Source organism: Lycorma delicatula, chromosome 2 (genome assembly GCF_047948215.1).
Source record: "Lycorma delicatula isolate Av1 chromosome 2, ASM4794821v1, whole genome shotgun sequence".
Classification (NCBI taxonomy): domain Eukaryota; kingdom Metazoa; phylum Arthropoda; class Insecta; order Hemiptera; family Fulgoridae; genus Lycorma; species Lycorma delicatula.
This window is the reverse complement of record NC_134456.1, coordinates 114,988,327-115,001,417: the sequence shown is the minus strand read 5'-3', so window position 1 is coordinate 115,001,417 and position 13,091 is coordinate 114,988,327. Positions and strand designations below refer to the sequence as shown.

The following is a 13,091-nucleotide window of genomic DNA, read 5'->3' as shown; positions in this document are numbered from 1 at the left end:
AGTGGGTGAATATGGGCTGGGCAAAAGGAATGAAAGAGGGGACCGACTTATAGAATTTTGCACGAAGTATAATTTAGTAATTGCCAATACCCAATTTAAAAATCATAATAGAAGAATATACACTTGGAAAAAGCCAGGCGATACTGGAAGGTATCAGATAGATTATATCATGGTTAAGCAAAGATTTAGAAATCAACTCGTTGACTGCAAAACTTACCCTGGAGCAGACATTGATAGCGACCATAATTTGGTGATAATGAAATGTAGATTGGGGTTTAAAAACCTGAAGAAAAGTTGTCAGATGAATCGGTGGAATTTAGAGAAGCTTGAGGAAGAGGAGGTAAAGAAGATTTTTGAGGAGGACATCGCAAGAGGTCTGAGTAAAAAAGATATGGTAGAAAATGTAGAAGAAGAATGGGAGAATGTTAAAAAGGAAATTCTTAAATCAGCTGAAGCAAACTTAGGCGGAATAAAGAGAACTGGTAGAAAACCTTGGGTTTCAGACGATATATTGCAGCTGATGGATGAACGTAGAAAATATAAGAATGCTAATGATGAAGAAAGTAAAAGGAACTATCGGCAATTAAGAAATGCTATAAATAGGAAATGCAAACTGGCGAAAGAAGAGTGGATTAAAGAAAAGTGTTCAGAAGTGGAAAGAGAAATGAACATTGGTAAAATTGACGGAGCATACAGGAAAGTTAAGGAAAATTTTGGGGTACATAAATTAAAATCTAATAATGTGTTAAACAAAGATGGTACACCAATATATAATACGAAAGGTAAAGTCGATAGATGGGTGGAATATATTGAAGAGTTATACGGAGGAAATGAATTAGAAAATGGTGTTATAGAGGAAGAAGAGGAAGTTGAGGAGGATGAAATGGGAGAAACAATACTGAGATCTGAATTTAAGAGAGCATTAAAAGATTTAAATGGCAGAAAGGCTCCTGGAATAGACGGAATACCTGTAGAATTACTGCGCAGTGCAGGTGAGGAAGCGATTGATAGATTATACAAACTGGTGTGTAATATTTATGAAAAAGGGGAATTTCCGTCAGACTTCAAAAAAAGTGTTATAGTTATGATACCAAAGAAAGCAGGGGCAGATAAATGTGAAGAATACAGAACAATTAGTTTAACTAGTCATGCATCAAAAATCTTAACTAGAATTTTATACAGAAGAATTGAGAGGAGAGTGGAAGAAGTGTTAGGAGAAGACCAATTTGGTTTCAGGAAAAGTATAGGGACAAGGGAAGCAATTTTAGGCCTCAGATTAATAGCAGAAGGAAGGTTAAAGAAAAACAAACCAACATACTTGGCGTTTATAGACCTAGAAAAGGCTTTCGATAACGTAGATTGGAATAAAATGTTCAGCATTTTAAAAAAATTAGGGTTCAAATACAGAGATAGAAGAACAATTGCTAACATGTACAGGAACCAAACAGCAACAATAACAATTGAAGAACATAAGAAAGAAGCCCTAATAAGAAAGGGAGTCCGACAAGGATGTTCCCTATCTCCGTTACTTTTTAATCTTTACATGGAACTAGCAGTTAATGATATTAAAGAACAATTTAGATTCGGAGTAACAGTACAAGGTGAAAAGATAAAGATGCTACGATTTGCTGATGATATAGTAATTCTAGCCGAGAGTAAAAAGGATTTAGAAGAAACAATGAATGGCATAGATGAAGTCCTACGCAAGAACTATCGCATGAAAATAAACAAGAACAAAACAAAAGTAATGAAATGTAGTAGAAATAACAAAGATGGACCCCTGAATGTGAAAATAGGAGGAGAAAAGATTATGGAGGTAGAAGAATTTTGTTATTTGGGAAGTAAAATTACTAAAGATGGACGAAGCAGGAGCGATATAAAATGCCGAATAGCACAAGCTAAACGAGCCTTCAGTAAGAAATATAATTTGTTTACATCAAAAATGAATTTAAATGTCAGGAAAAGATTTTTGAAAGTGTATGTTTGGAGTGTTGCTTTATATGGAAGTGAAACTTGGACAATCGGAGTATCTGAGAAGTAAAGATTAGAAGCTTTTGAAATGTGGTGCTATAGGAGAATGTTAAAAATCAGATGGGTGGATAAAGTGACAAATGAAGAGGTATTGCGGCAAATAGATGAAGAAAGAAGCATTTGGAAGAATATAGTTAAAAGAAGAGACAGACTTATAGGCCACATACTAAGGCATCCTGGAATAGTCGCTTTAATATTGGAAGGACAGGTAGAAGGGAAAAATTGTGTAGGCAGGCCACGTTTGGAGTATGTAAAACAAATTGTTGGGGATGTAGGATGTAGAGGGTATACTGAAATGAAACGACTAGCACTAGATAGGGAATCTTGGAGAGCTGCATCAAACCAGTCAAATGACTGAAGACAAAAAAAAAAAAACCTTTGCTTTGCAACTAAAATAAAATAAACTGCAGTGCAATTTTTCTCAATGTAACTTTTTCAATCTTCCGCAATTTATGACATAAAACCAAACCTAAGCCGGTTTTTTAAAAAAATATAATTACTGAACGTCTTGAATGCATAAAATCTGGCATTTAAATGAAGAACAAACTGCGCGCGCCCACATGCATGAAGCTAAGGAGAATGACATTATTTCGCCGAATTACAAACAGCTACTTGGCTCGATAGCGTAAGTTTTTGGCAAAACCCCAATTTTTTACATTAATTTATAAATCTTCTAATGTATACAATAACCATAAGAACAGATTTAATAATTTATTTACGTATACATTTGTACAGTTAAATGTGCTACACGTAAAATTAATTATTTGAATTAAACATTAACCTGTTCACGAAATCAAAAATTAAAAGTTTTAATACTTCCATTACGATAACATCGTAATTGAAATTTAATTCGATTTAATGAACCGAAAGAGTTAATCATATTAAATAAGTGCAACTATTAACCCGAGTTTTATTTATTTATTTATGTATACAGGTCAGAGAATAACAGCACAGTAACATGATGTCAACATTACTCAGCAGAGATGCCAAGGCATTTGTGCCCAATCTGACGTGTAATTGTAAATGTGTAGTCTTGAACAGACTCAGGCTGACCACTCCAGAGGCGTGTGTAAATTGAAACCAAACCACCAAAGAACACCGGTATCCACAGTCTAGGATAGAACATCGAAAATAGAACTCAATTAGAGTTCTCTTAAGACTCTTGACTTCGAAAAACAGCTGATTTTGCGATGGCTAGTTTAATCTCTAGACTAACCCCGGGTTGGTCTAGTAAGTTAACCGATTAAATATTAATAAGGCCCAAAAGGTCAATTCTTTCGTTTTAATTATTTTAAAAAGTACATATTTGTAAAGTAAGTAAGCAATGATAAAACACATGCTTTAATATTTCTTGAACCGTTTAAATTCCGTATTTTGTTTAATAATTCTGCCTAATAGAAAATTATGAAAAAAATTATTCAGAGGATTCCGACTTTTTTTTATTAATTTCGCAACACATTTATAGCGAAGTTATTGTCAAGCGCTAAGTTCGTGCGAAGGAAAAGAACATTAAATAAAATAATATTATCTTTTATTTACTTCTTACAAGATATTATTAAATCATAAAGAACCACTTAATCAAATCAAGTCGTTTAACACACGTGCCCTTTTTTGGGAATTTGAAAAAAAAATTATTTCTTTCCCTTAACTGAATTATGTTTCATTTTACTAATGAAGATTTTTATTTGTCATAAAGGAGAGTATTGGAAGATCAGAAGCAGAGTAAACGATTATTTACACCAGAAATTAAACGTTTTCTTAAAAGCTGGTTAGTTCGACGACGAAAAAATCCTTATCCAAACCGTTCAGAAAAGAAGGATTTAGCATTGAAGACTGGTCTCACGTATGTTCAGGTATGATTTTTTTGCTACTTTTCAAGAAGATGCCCGCAACCGAGAAGACGATCTGTAGTTAGTTGTTAGATGGCGAAACTGAAAGGCTATCGCTATCCTTTAGCTAGTAAAGATAAACTTTATTTGAATACCTAATAGGACGTAAAATTATAAATATTATCTGAATTTAAAAAAAAAATATAATCTAACCAAACTTAACCTACGCTTACTTCACTCGCTAACCTTCACTAGCCAGCTTACGTTAAGTTTGGTTAGATTATATTTATAATTTCATATATTTATTTCAATATAGCCTTTCAGTGGCGCCATCTAACAACTAACTGAGTTAACTACAGATCGCCTTATCGGGTGCGGACATTTTCTTGAAAAGTACCGGTATTTAAAAATACAGGTTTTTTAAATAAATTTTACATATAAGTTTTTATATACCAGATATGTATATCACAATGCACTTATTTTACAAGTTACACAGGCACTAAAGTTACAATGTAATCTCATCTTAAAAAATTTTTTTTTTTAATTTCATTCAAATATTTAAAAAAAAGAAATCAAACAGAAGCTATCGTAACAAGAAATTAAGTAGCACACTTCTCATTGTTAGTAAATAAGAGACTAGCAGCAATTTTAACCTAAAGATTTTATTATGTTTCAACTTTCAGGAAAGTTTGGTAAAAAATGAAGCCTTCTGCTTAGCATTCCTAGAGAATTATAATGAAACCATAATTGGTTCCATTTGGTGTTGCAGCATTCAAAACATCTCAACAATTTCATGAGTAGTTCTGAAAAACCCCAGATTCCAACATAAATAATGAAATTAATCAGACCAGTAAGCTCTCCTGCATGACAGCATAATCAAAACAATACCAGCACTCTTTGTTAAGTTAAGCATTTCATACTATTCATAGAGTGTAATGGAAAGTGTGCGTGCTCCAGTTTTTTGGCTTGGAACTCCAGGTCTCTCAGTGAGAGGTTTATTCACCATGCACCTATTTGCAAGGATCAAAATTCATTACTTCCCTCGTACTAATGCATTTCAGCTCCACCCCAAAAAAATAGTGCAGGTTTTTGAGTTCTAATCACTCCACATTTAAGGATAAGGAGTAAATTAAATATAATTTGTTATAAATTTCAGCAATTTCAATTTTCTTTTAAATCAGTTGGTTTAAGCCCATTAATTCTTGAAAGATAAACTTTTTTTTTTAGGTTATATTGATTGTTGTAACATAATAAAATTCTGATAAACTTCTCATTGATATGAGAAGTATATTTGCACAAATATTAAGGAAAATTAAAAAAATTAGGCTTACTCTGATATCTTTCACTTTAATCTAATACAGGAAAAATTCATCCAGGTACAGATGTGAATATACACTCTTGTCCACCATCTGGAGCAATAGGCTCAATTATTAAGGTTACATCCCTCCTTTTCACTAAGCATTAGATTATATAGATTAAAAATTCATCAGGTGTGCATAACACCTGACTGTGTTAGATCTGAGCAGTGCTAACTTTCCTTCGTTGGGTGAAGGAACAAGTAGGAATCTGAGCAACCGTTCTGACACTCATCTGAAAACATATGCAGTGGCTGTTGAACGCAATGTCTGCAATGGAGACATTGCAGACATTCTGAGGAGAACCTCATTCTGAGGAGGAGAAACTAACATCAAATTAAAGGTTCCTGGTGCAGTAAATAGGCTGCCTGATAGGCCTCCTCAAGGCGGTGATCTTAAAATTTCATTGATGCCAGGTTGACCCGGGTACAGGACAGACTATACACAAGCAATCTCAATTGAGATTCTTTACTGGGTTGGATCTTTAGTATTATCTGCAGTCTACTATCCTCCCTGCCATGTGATCAGGGATGTCTTGTTTTCTGATTTCCTTTCTACACTGGGTACGCATTTTATAACAGGTGGTGAATGGAGTACAAAGCATCTTCTCTGGGACTTTTGGCTCACAGCTACATAGGAAAGAGCTCTAAGGTTAAGGAGAGTTCTTAAGTTTCTCCACTTAAGGTCATCTCTGGAATGCAACCAACATTACTGGCCATCGGATCCGACAAAAGTCCTTGACTTACTGGACTTCTTTGTCACCTCAGGTACTATTATCACCGGCGTGTAGTAACAGCCTTGACTCTGTATGGTCATTCAGCCATACTATTTACGATTAGCTTAAAAAAGAACAAAATTGCTGTTTTACACAATAGTAAGGCAGACTGGGAATGTCTCAGAACTGGATCGAGGATGAGCCACGCCCTCATGTCCCTTTGAAATATAGTACTGATATAGACAATACAACGCATTACTGCAAGAGGTGGCTTGGCGGTCGACACAAGAGGATAGACGGGGAGGACAAGGGGATGGTGACCTACCCAAGGGAGGTTATGAATCTTATCTCTGACAAAAGAAGACTTAAGATGGAGGTGGCAATGTTACAGAACATTGAGGATGCTGCTGAAGATAGAGTATCAATGAACAGGGCTGCTCGTTGATTAAAATGGCTGCTGGTCTATTAAAAGCTAAACATTTAGGGGACTTATTGTAGAATCTTTCCCTTACACAAAAGGATTACTATTTGCTATGAAAATTCACGAAGGGCTCCAAGAGGCCAAAATCATCAATCCCACCTTTGAAAATGTTGGATGATCAGAGTAAGAATGAGAAAACTGACGAATTTGCTAGGCATCTTGGCAAGGTCTTTCAGCCGTTTTATATACGGGGGCTGGTGAAGAAGAAGTAAATGAATTCCTGAGTAGCCCTATTCTTATGAGTGTTCCAGTAAAACATTTTTTGTTGATGGAGATTCTGCAAGTGATCAGGAGAGGTCAGATTTCATTCAGAGAAAGCTCCTGGGTATGACTTGATAACTAACAAAATGTTGTTCACGCTTCCATTCATGGTCATCCAATATATAACACTCTCTTCAATAGCATTCTTTAAACTACGTGTTTCCCAACAGAGAAAAAGGTATCACAGATGGTAATAGTCCCGCAACAGATAAAACCAGCCCACGATGTAGTTTCATACTTGCCGATAAGCCTAATGTTAATTCTATCAAAAGTATTTGAAAAACTACCTATTTGTACCCTACAGCCAATTCTGAAGCAGGAATGTGTTATTCCTGACCATCAATTCAGCTTCAGAAGTGGTCACTCAAAAAGAGAAGATATATTGCTAATCTGTTTTTTAGATGTTCAGCAGGCCTTTGTTAAGGTCTGACTTCCTAGCCTACTGTATAAGTTGATAAGAAGCTTCTTAACCTTATTACTTGATTATGCCCAAATACCTGGATGTACATTTCTCCCAAGTAAGGTACAATCAGGAATTACAGTTACTCTTTGCTGCATGCTATCTGCATGCAATATCTGAGGCTGCATCGAGACATGTAAACAGCTTAACATTACATTCAGGTAAATGTACTGCTTGCTAGGCAGGGGGTCGAAATTATCATTATGGAATAAACAGTTGATGTACACAATAATCCTGAAACCATTGTGAACCAATTGAGATCCAGCTGTAGGGTACAATAGGTAAGAGTAACATTAACATCTTTCAGTGATTTCAGAAAAAATTATTTAAAAGTATATCAAAGGCGAGATAGTTTACAAGAAACACTAAGGTTTTATGTGTGGATTATCTGTGTGTGCTGAATTTACAAGAGGTACTGAACAACAGTTGTTCAACACCAAATACAGAATGACATTGGACAGTCATGTGAGTTGGTTTTCAGTTAACCTCCTGGATTATAGTGAGGACGTAGGCAACTAAAGCAGCTGCACATATTGGAAATATGAGGTTCTTCAAGATTTGGGAGAATCAGCTAGGTCAGGTCATTAAGCATTGTCAAAATATTTTTTTCCTGTTTGGTTTATTTTTCTGTAACTGTTAAGTACTATTCTTGTTTGTTTTTTTTTTTGTTTTCATTTATGTTTTGGACTGTATAAGATATGAATACATAAGTATATTTGGTTGCATTTATAACTCTGAGAAATTTCAATGCAGACCTCACTTTGCACATTATTCATTTTTTCTAATAAAATTTACTTATGGTTCCAATTAATTGTAAATTAATATAACTTTATAGGCAAGAAAAAAATATTGTTATGAATACCATTGCTGCTCTTCATTTGATAATAATATACGAATAAGAGTAAATAAATTAGCAAAACAGTAAAATATTTCAGAAGATTTACCTTAATGATTCATTCTTATTTAAAAAAAAAAAAATTATTTTGAGATTAACATCATCAGTTCTTACATAAAGAATGCTACATTTTTAAATTACTTGAATCACAATTACAAAAAAAAATTTAATTGAAGAAGCTGTTACTTTACCAAATGTTTAAAGTAATATTTACTATGTTGTTAAATATGTAAACAACATATGGAAATATTTAACATATACATATTAAAAATTTAAAAATCTGACAGTGACATGGCATTCTAAAACTCCAAAACTTCTATTTTTTTTTTTATCTTGGCTTTTGCATTTTTTAAATTTAGTGTAATTTAGGAAAGAACTGATGAGAGAAAACCCTGTGAATACTTTAATGCAAAATAAGGATGAGCCATTAAAATAAAACTATTTTCTTTGAACATTTGCTGCTTAATTTTGATAATATTAGAACATTATAAAGAATTTTCATATTATATGCATTTTTTAATGGGAAAAATTGTAATACTTAACAATTAATTAAATATGATGTTTTTCATAAACAAAACTGTAATTGGTAGCATGTTGTTTTCGTTTAGGGTTCATGATGGTATTTATTACAGTGTTTAAACTAAGACTGAATAACAGATGGGATAGTACCCTTCCAAATGGATACTGCATCCAGAACTCTACAACTTCAGTACCATTTAAATACATGTTGATTTTTCTTTACTACTTTTTCCTAATTACCCAACATATTTTTTTAAAAATATGTTGGCAATTTTTTAAAATATTCTTAATACAATGGAAAAATCAGATTTAAAGGTGAATTACACATTCACTGATGACCAAAAATAATTTTTTTTTTTAGTCATCAAACAAAAGATTACTTTTTTGTAGTTTATTCCAATGAATGTTGTTTATTTATAGGTAAATATTTGTATTATTTTAGATATGTAACTGGTTTGCCAACTGGAGGCGAAAATTGAAAAAATCAAGTAAAGAAAAATATAGAAGCACTTGGGGAAGTCTTATTAAAGATTATAACACTAAAGCACAAGGAAATGTTGAGCAATTTAGTATTAGTTCAGATGACAGTATTTGGGATGAAACAGCCTACACTTCAAATGACAGTAAGAGAATAATTATTTTTTCTAGTTATAAGTTGATGAATGTTCTATTAAGTAATTAATCTCCTTACTTTAATTAATTAAAATTAGTTTTAAAAGCATTAAAACTGTGTTAAGATGAACCAAATAAGACATTTGAAACATCTCATTTCATAGTATATAACTACAAAAAGAAAGAAGTTTCTTCATACTGCTATCTAATAATTCTTTAGAATAGTTTAAACAATTTGACCATTTCTCTCTTTTCTTATTTATTTATAACAGAATGTTTTCTGTAGATTTCTATTACAAGCAATCTTAACTAAGTTTAAAAAGTAAAGTATTTATCCTTAATAGACTGCTGCTGCATTTATAATTTCAACTTTTGTACATTGTTAGAAACAGTTACCTTTGAACAGCTTCAGAACTTCTCTCATTAAGTTAGAATGTTTTTGTTTCCTTGGAGTATAATTTTAAATATTAATATTTTTTTATAAACTTTTTTTTATACACTCATAATAAACTTGTACAGGTGGGGCAACCAATCTTTATGCTTAGTGCCACAATCCCCTGTGGTCGCTCCCTAAGTCATCTGCCAGCACTACGCACTCCTGTACAAGTGAAGCCACCGTTTCTGAAGCGTATGCGTGGTCAAGGACCGACCCTCGTTCTCCTCTCCAGAAGGTGGGGGTGTCATCATTAAGGCTGACCAGATTGAGTGAGGAGGTGAGCTCTGCAAGAGCCTCCCCTCGCTTATCCGTGACACATCCACCCACCCCAGCGTGCTTGGCATTGAAGTCGCCGATCAGCAGGGCAGGTAGGTCCATCCACCGAACATCCTCTCCCAACGTGTCCAGAAACGCCGTGAAGTCATCCCACGACGAGTTGGGGGAGATGTAGCAACAATACACGAGGATCTCCCCCACCTTAGTGTGAACGAATCCTGCTTCCATCTGCTGCTCAGATAGCGCATACCTGCCCGACAAGTCGTTGAGCGCCGCATCCTCTCTCACCATACACTTGTCAAATCATCTAATTCCATGGCAGGCTTTTAACAGGGTTTGTATTTTACTGGAGTAGTCAAACAACTCTCATCTAGATTTTCAACTAATTTTACTAGCCTTTTCTCTTTTCTCAGTCTTTGGATTTGGGATTGTGACATCCCACATGCAGTTGCTGTTTTTTCTTCACCTTTTTGTAATGTGAATCAAGTGTTTAACTTCCTTTTCTGACTTTTGAAATCTATCACCTTCTTGTTTAATAAATTCATACACATTATTTATTACCCAGGCTATTTAATACTTTATGTATTTTCCAGGCCTACCACTTTAGTTTTTTACGGTAGACTTAAGTTGATTCATAATTATAAAAGACAAAAAATACACAACAGATAATAAAACATGACTACCTTTTCTCAATCAAAACTCTAATAAAAAGAAACGGAATTTCCACAAATGCTCAAATTTTCAGACATACTTTAAATATACTTTTAAAACAATAAACAAAACTAGTTCAATAATAATATTATTCTATTAATAAATAGTAAATAATATTGTTTTCTAGATTCAAGTTATCTAAATATATTTTTGTGAGTTGTGCTAATTTTTTTGCACTCTAGTTCAATTGGTTTTGCTGCTCCCAAATTTTGCTGCCATAGGGAGTTGCCTACCTTGCATACCTCCTAGGGTCAGTCCTGACAGCACATAATTAAGATGGAAAATCATTCAAACTGCACCTATATATATAGATATTATTGATCTCTCTGTACATATATATGTATTACATGTGTATGTTTATTACGTTACATAAATTCATTTTACAAATAGGTCATGCATACCTTAGTTTTATTATTTTACACAGAAAATACTTTTTCATTGTACATATTCTTACAAACACATTGTATAATTTCTTACTAGGCTATATCAGATCTGATTGAATGTGATGAAAGTAAATGTCACGTGAGACTCTGTGATGGAGCCAAGTGGGAGCAAGAGGTCTATCCTCGACCTCCTGGTGGGCCAGACTGGAGTCTTTAATAGTTGCAATAAAATTAGAGATTTCAATTGATTAGTTACGGTCAAATAAGGGAACTAGGTCTAATTTACACTTGTTGCAATCAACACATTTTGTGGTATGCTTTAGTACTAAATACTCATTCATTATTGATGTACGAAGGATTTACAGTCACTTATAATTAGATCAAGTGTGGACTAGGCACAGGGTTCGTGCTTTCGCAAACATGGTTAGCTAGTTCAGGGGGCAACGATGTAGGACAGAAGAGAGAAGATGCCTAAAGCCAACAGCAAAGGCAAAGATGGAGTTAAAATTTACTGATCTAAATGTCTACCAAGACATTTACATCGGTGACATCCCAACTGAAGCCTGGCTGATGATTGTGAAATGTAAACAGTTAGAGGGTCAAAAGACGACCTCTGTTAAAGCCCATCAGAGCTAGGAATGGGGGGGGGGGGTTGATGTGGCGATTGGAATCTCACAAGGTGGGTGTGTTCCCCTATAGGGGTTGGGATGGGCTATATCAGAAGGACCTATCAATACATTAATCTTTAACCAGGGTGGCAAAAAGATGTAGAACATGCAGCGAATATATGTTTTTAATACATGCTTTTCTTTATCAGTTATATTTAAAATATTGACAATTAGAACTTCAATTATTGATACAATATCAAATGACTTCATTGAAATTAAGAAATGAAAAAAATCAGGTTAAAAGAATTGTTGTCTAACTGGATGCATGTGGATATAGTTATATTTTCTTGTACATTACCCAAAAGATATTCAGAATAATCTGAAACTACCTATACTTTTCAAATTAAATTTTTGATGAGTTCAAGCTTAGACACTCCTTTTATTTAAATACAGTAGTTGTATATAACATGATAACATGCTATATCGCAAATAAGTTATATTAAATTTAATTACATATATGATATAAATATATTTCTGTAGATCTTGAAAATTATGTTGCAGATATATCTAAGGAAAAAACACAACTAAGTTATAATACAAATGCAACAGGTTTTGACCACAGTTACTTTTCTTTAAACAACAATCAGCAAACAAATAAAGATAAAGTTTTATTTGGAATAAAACAGACAAGTACTTCAAATGAACATCTTGGCAGAAAATGTGTTAACATTCCTCATCTGAAAACATGGGGTGGGTTTGAAATGAAGACATCAAAAAATAATAACAGCCATACTATGAGTAACAGCCACTATAAAAAAGGAACTAAACGATTATCTGAATGTGAGAATAATGAACAGCCAATAGGAAAAAAACACATTTCTGAGCCACCTGTGTTACTATCAAAATGGCTTGAAAGTGCGGCAAGGTTTGTTCCAAGGGATAGTTTTATGTCTTGGTCATCACAAAACTGTGCAACATGGCACAACAATACTCGCATTAGACAAAAAACAGATGCTATATTAAGGGCAAGGCACCGTGAAGAGGAACTAGATGCGGCTGAAGCACTTACATCTCTCAGCCGTCAACAATGTGTCACTACCAATTATTGACACATGAAGATATGAAAAGTAAGTCACTTATCTTCTGTTACTAAAAATTATAACTATGTATTTTTATTTTACTCCAATTAATTAAATATTAAAAATCTGAACATTGTGTAGTTATTGATAACTTTCAATGCTTATATACAGTGTTGAATGATCTTTTCAATTATTTATCTACCATCTTTAAGATTCTCAATAAATAAGAAATTTAGTGTAATTACAATTTCTAGATAAAGTATAAATTAAATTTTCTAGAATATTCTTTGACCACATGGTTTAAAATGTTTTCAGTATCCTACATAAATATGCAAGGTTGTGCTAGCACTGAAATATAGTCTTAATGTCAGGAATGATCATATCCAAACAACTAATAAATCTGTAGAATGTTAAAAATTATATATGACAGTTTATTTTTT

At 33.4% G+C, this 13,091-nt stretch overlaps 1 protein-coding gene across 2 annotated transcripts in view; it reads left to right on the top strand.

Moving 5' to 3' along the window:
* The window catches only part of LOC142319151 (uncharacterized), a 41,744-nt gene that overhangs the window by 24,976 nt on the left and 3,677 nt on the right, over window positions 1–13,091 (top strand). Inside the window, exons 3-5 of one of the 2 annotated variants that reach the window (XM_075356117.1) lie at window positions 3,728–3,884; window positions 8,989–9,169; window positions 12,113–12,699. In XM_075356117.1, coding sequence (XP_075212232.1) covers window positions 3,728–3,884; window positions 8,989–9,169; window positions 12,113–12,681 — 907 coding nt within the window. In that variant the 3' untranslated portion in view covers window positions 12,682–12,699. The remainder of the gene's footprint in view (window positions 1–3,727; window positions 3,885–8,988; window positions 9,170–12,112; window positions 12,700–13,091) is intronic. The other variant, XM_075356118.1, reaches the window with a different exon arrangement.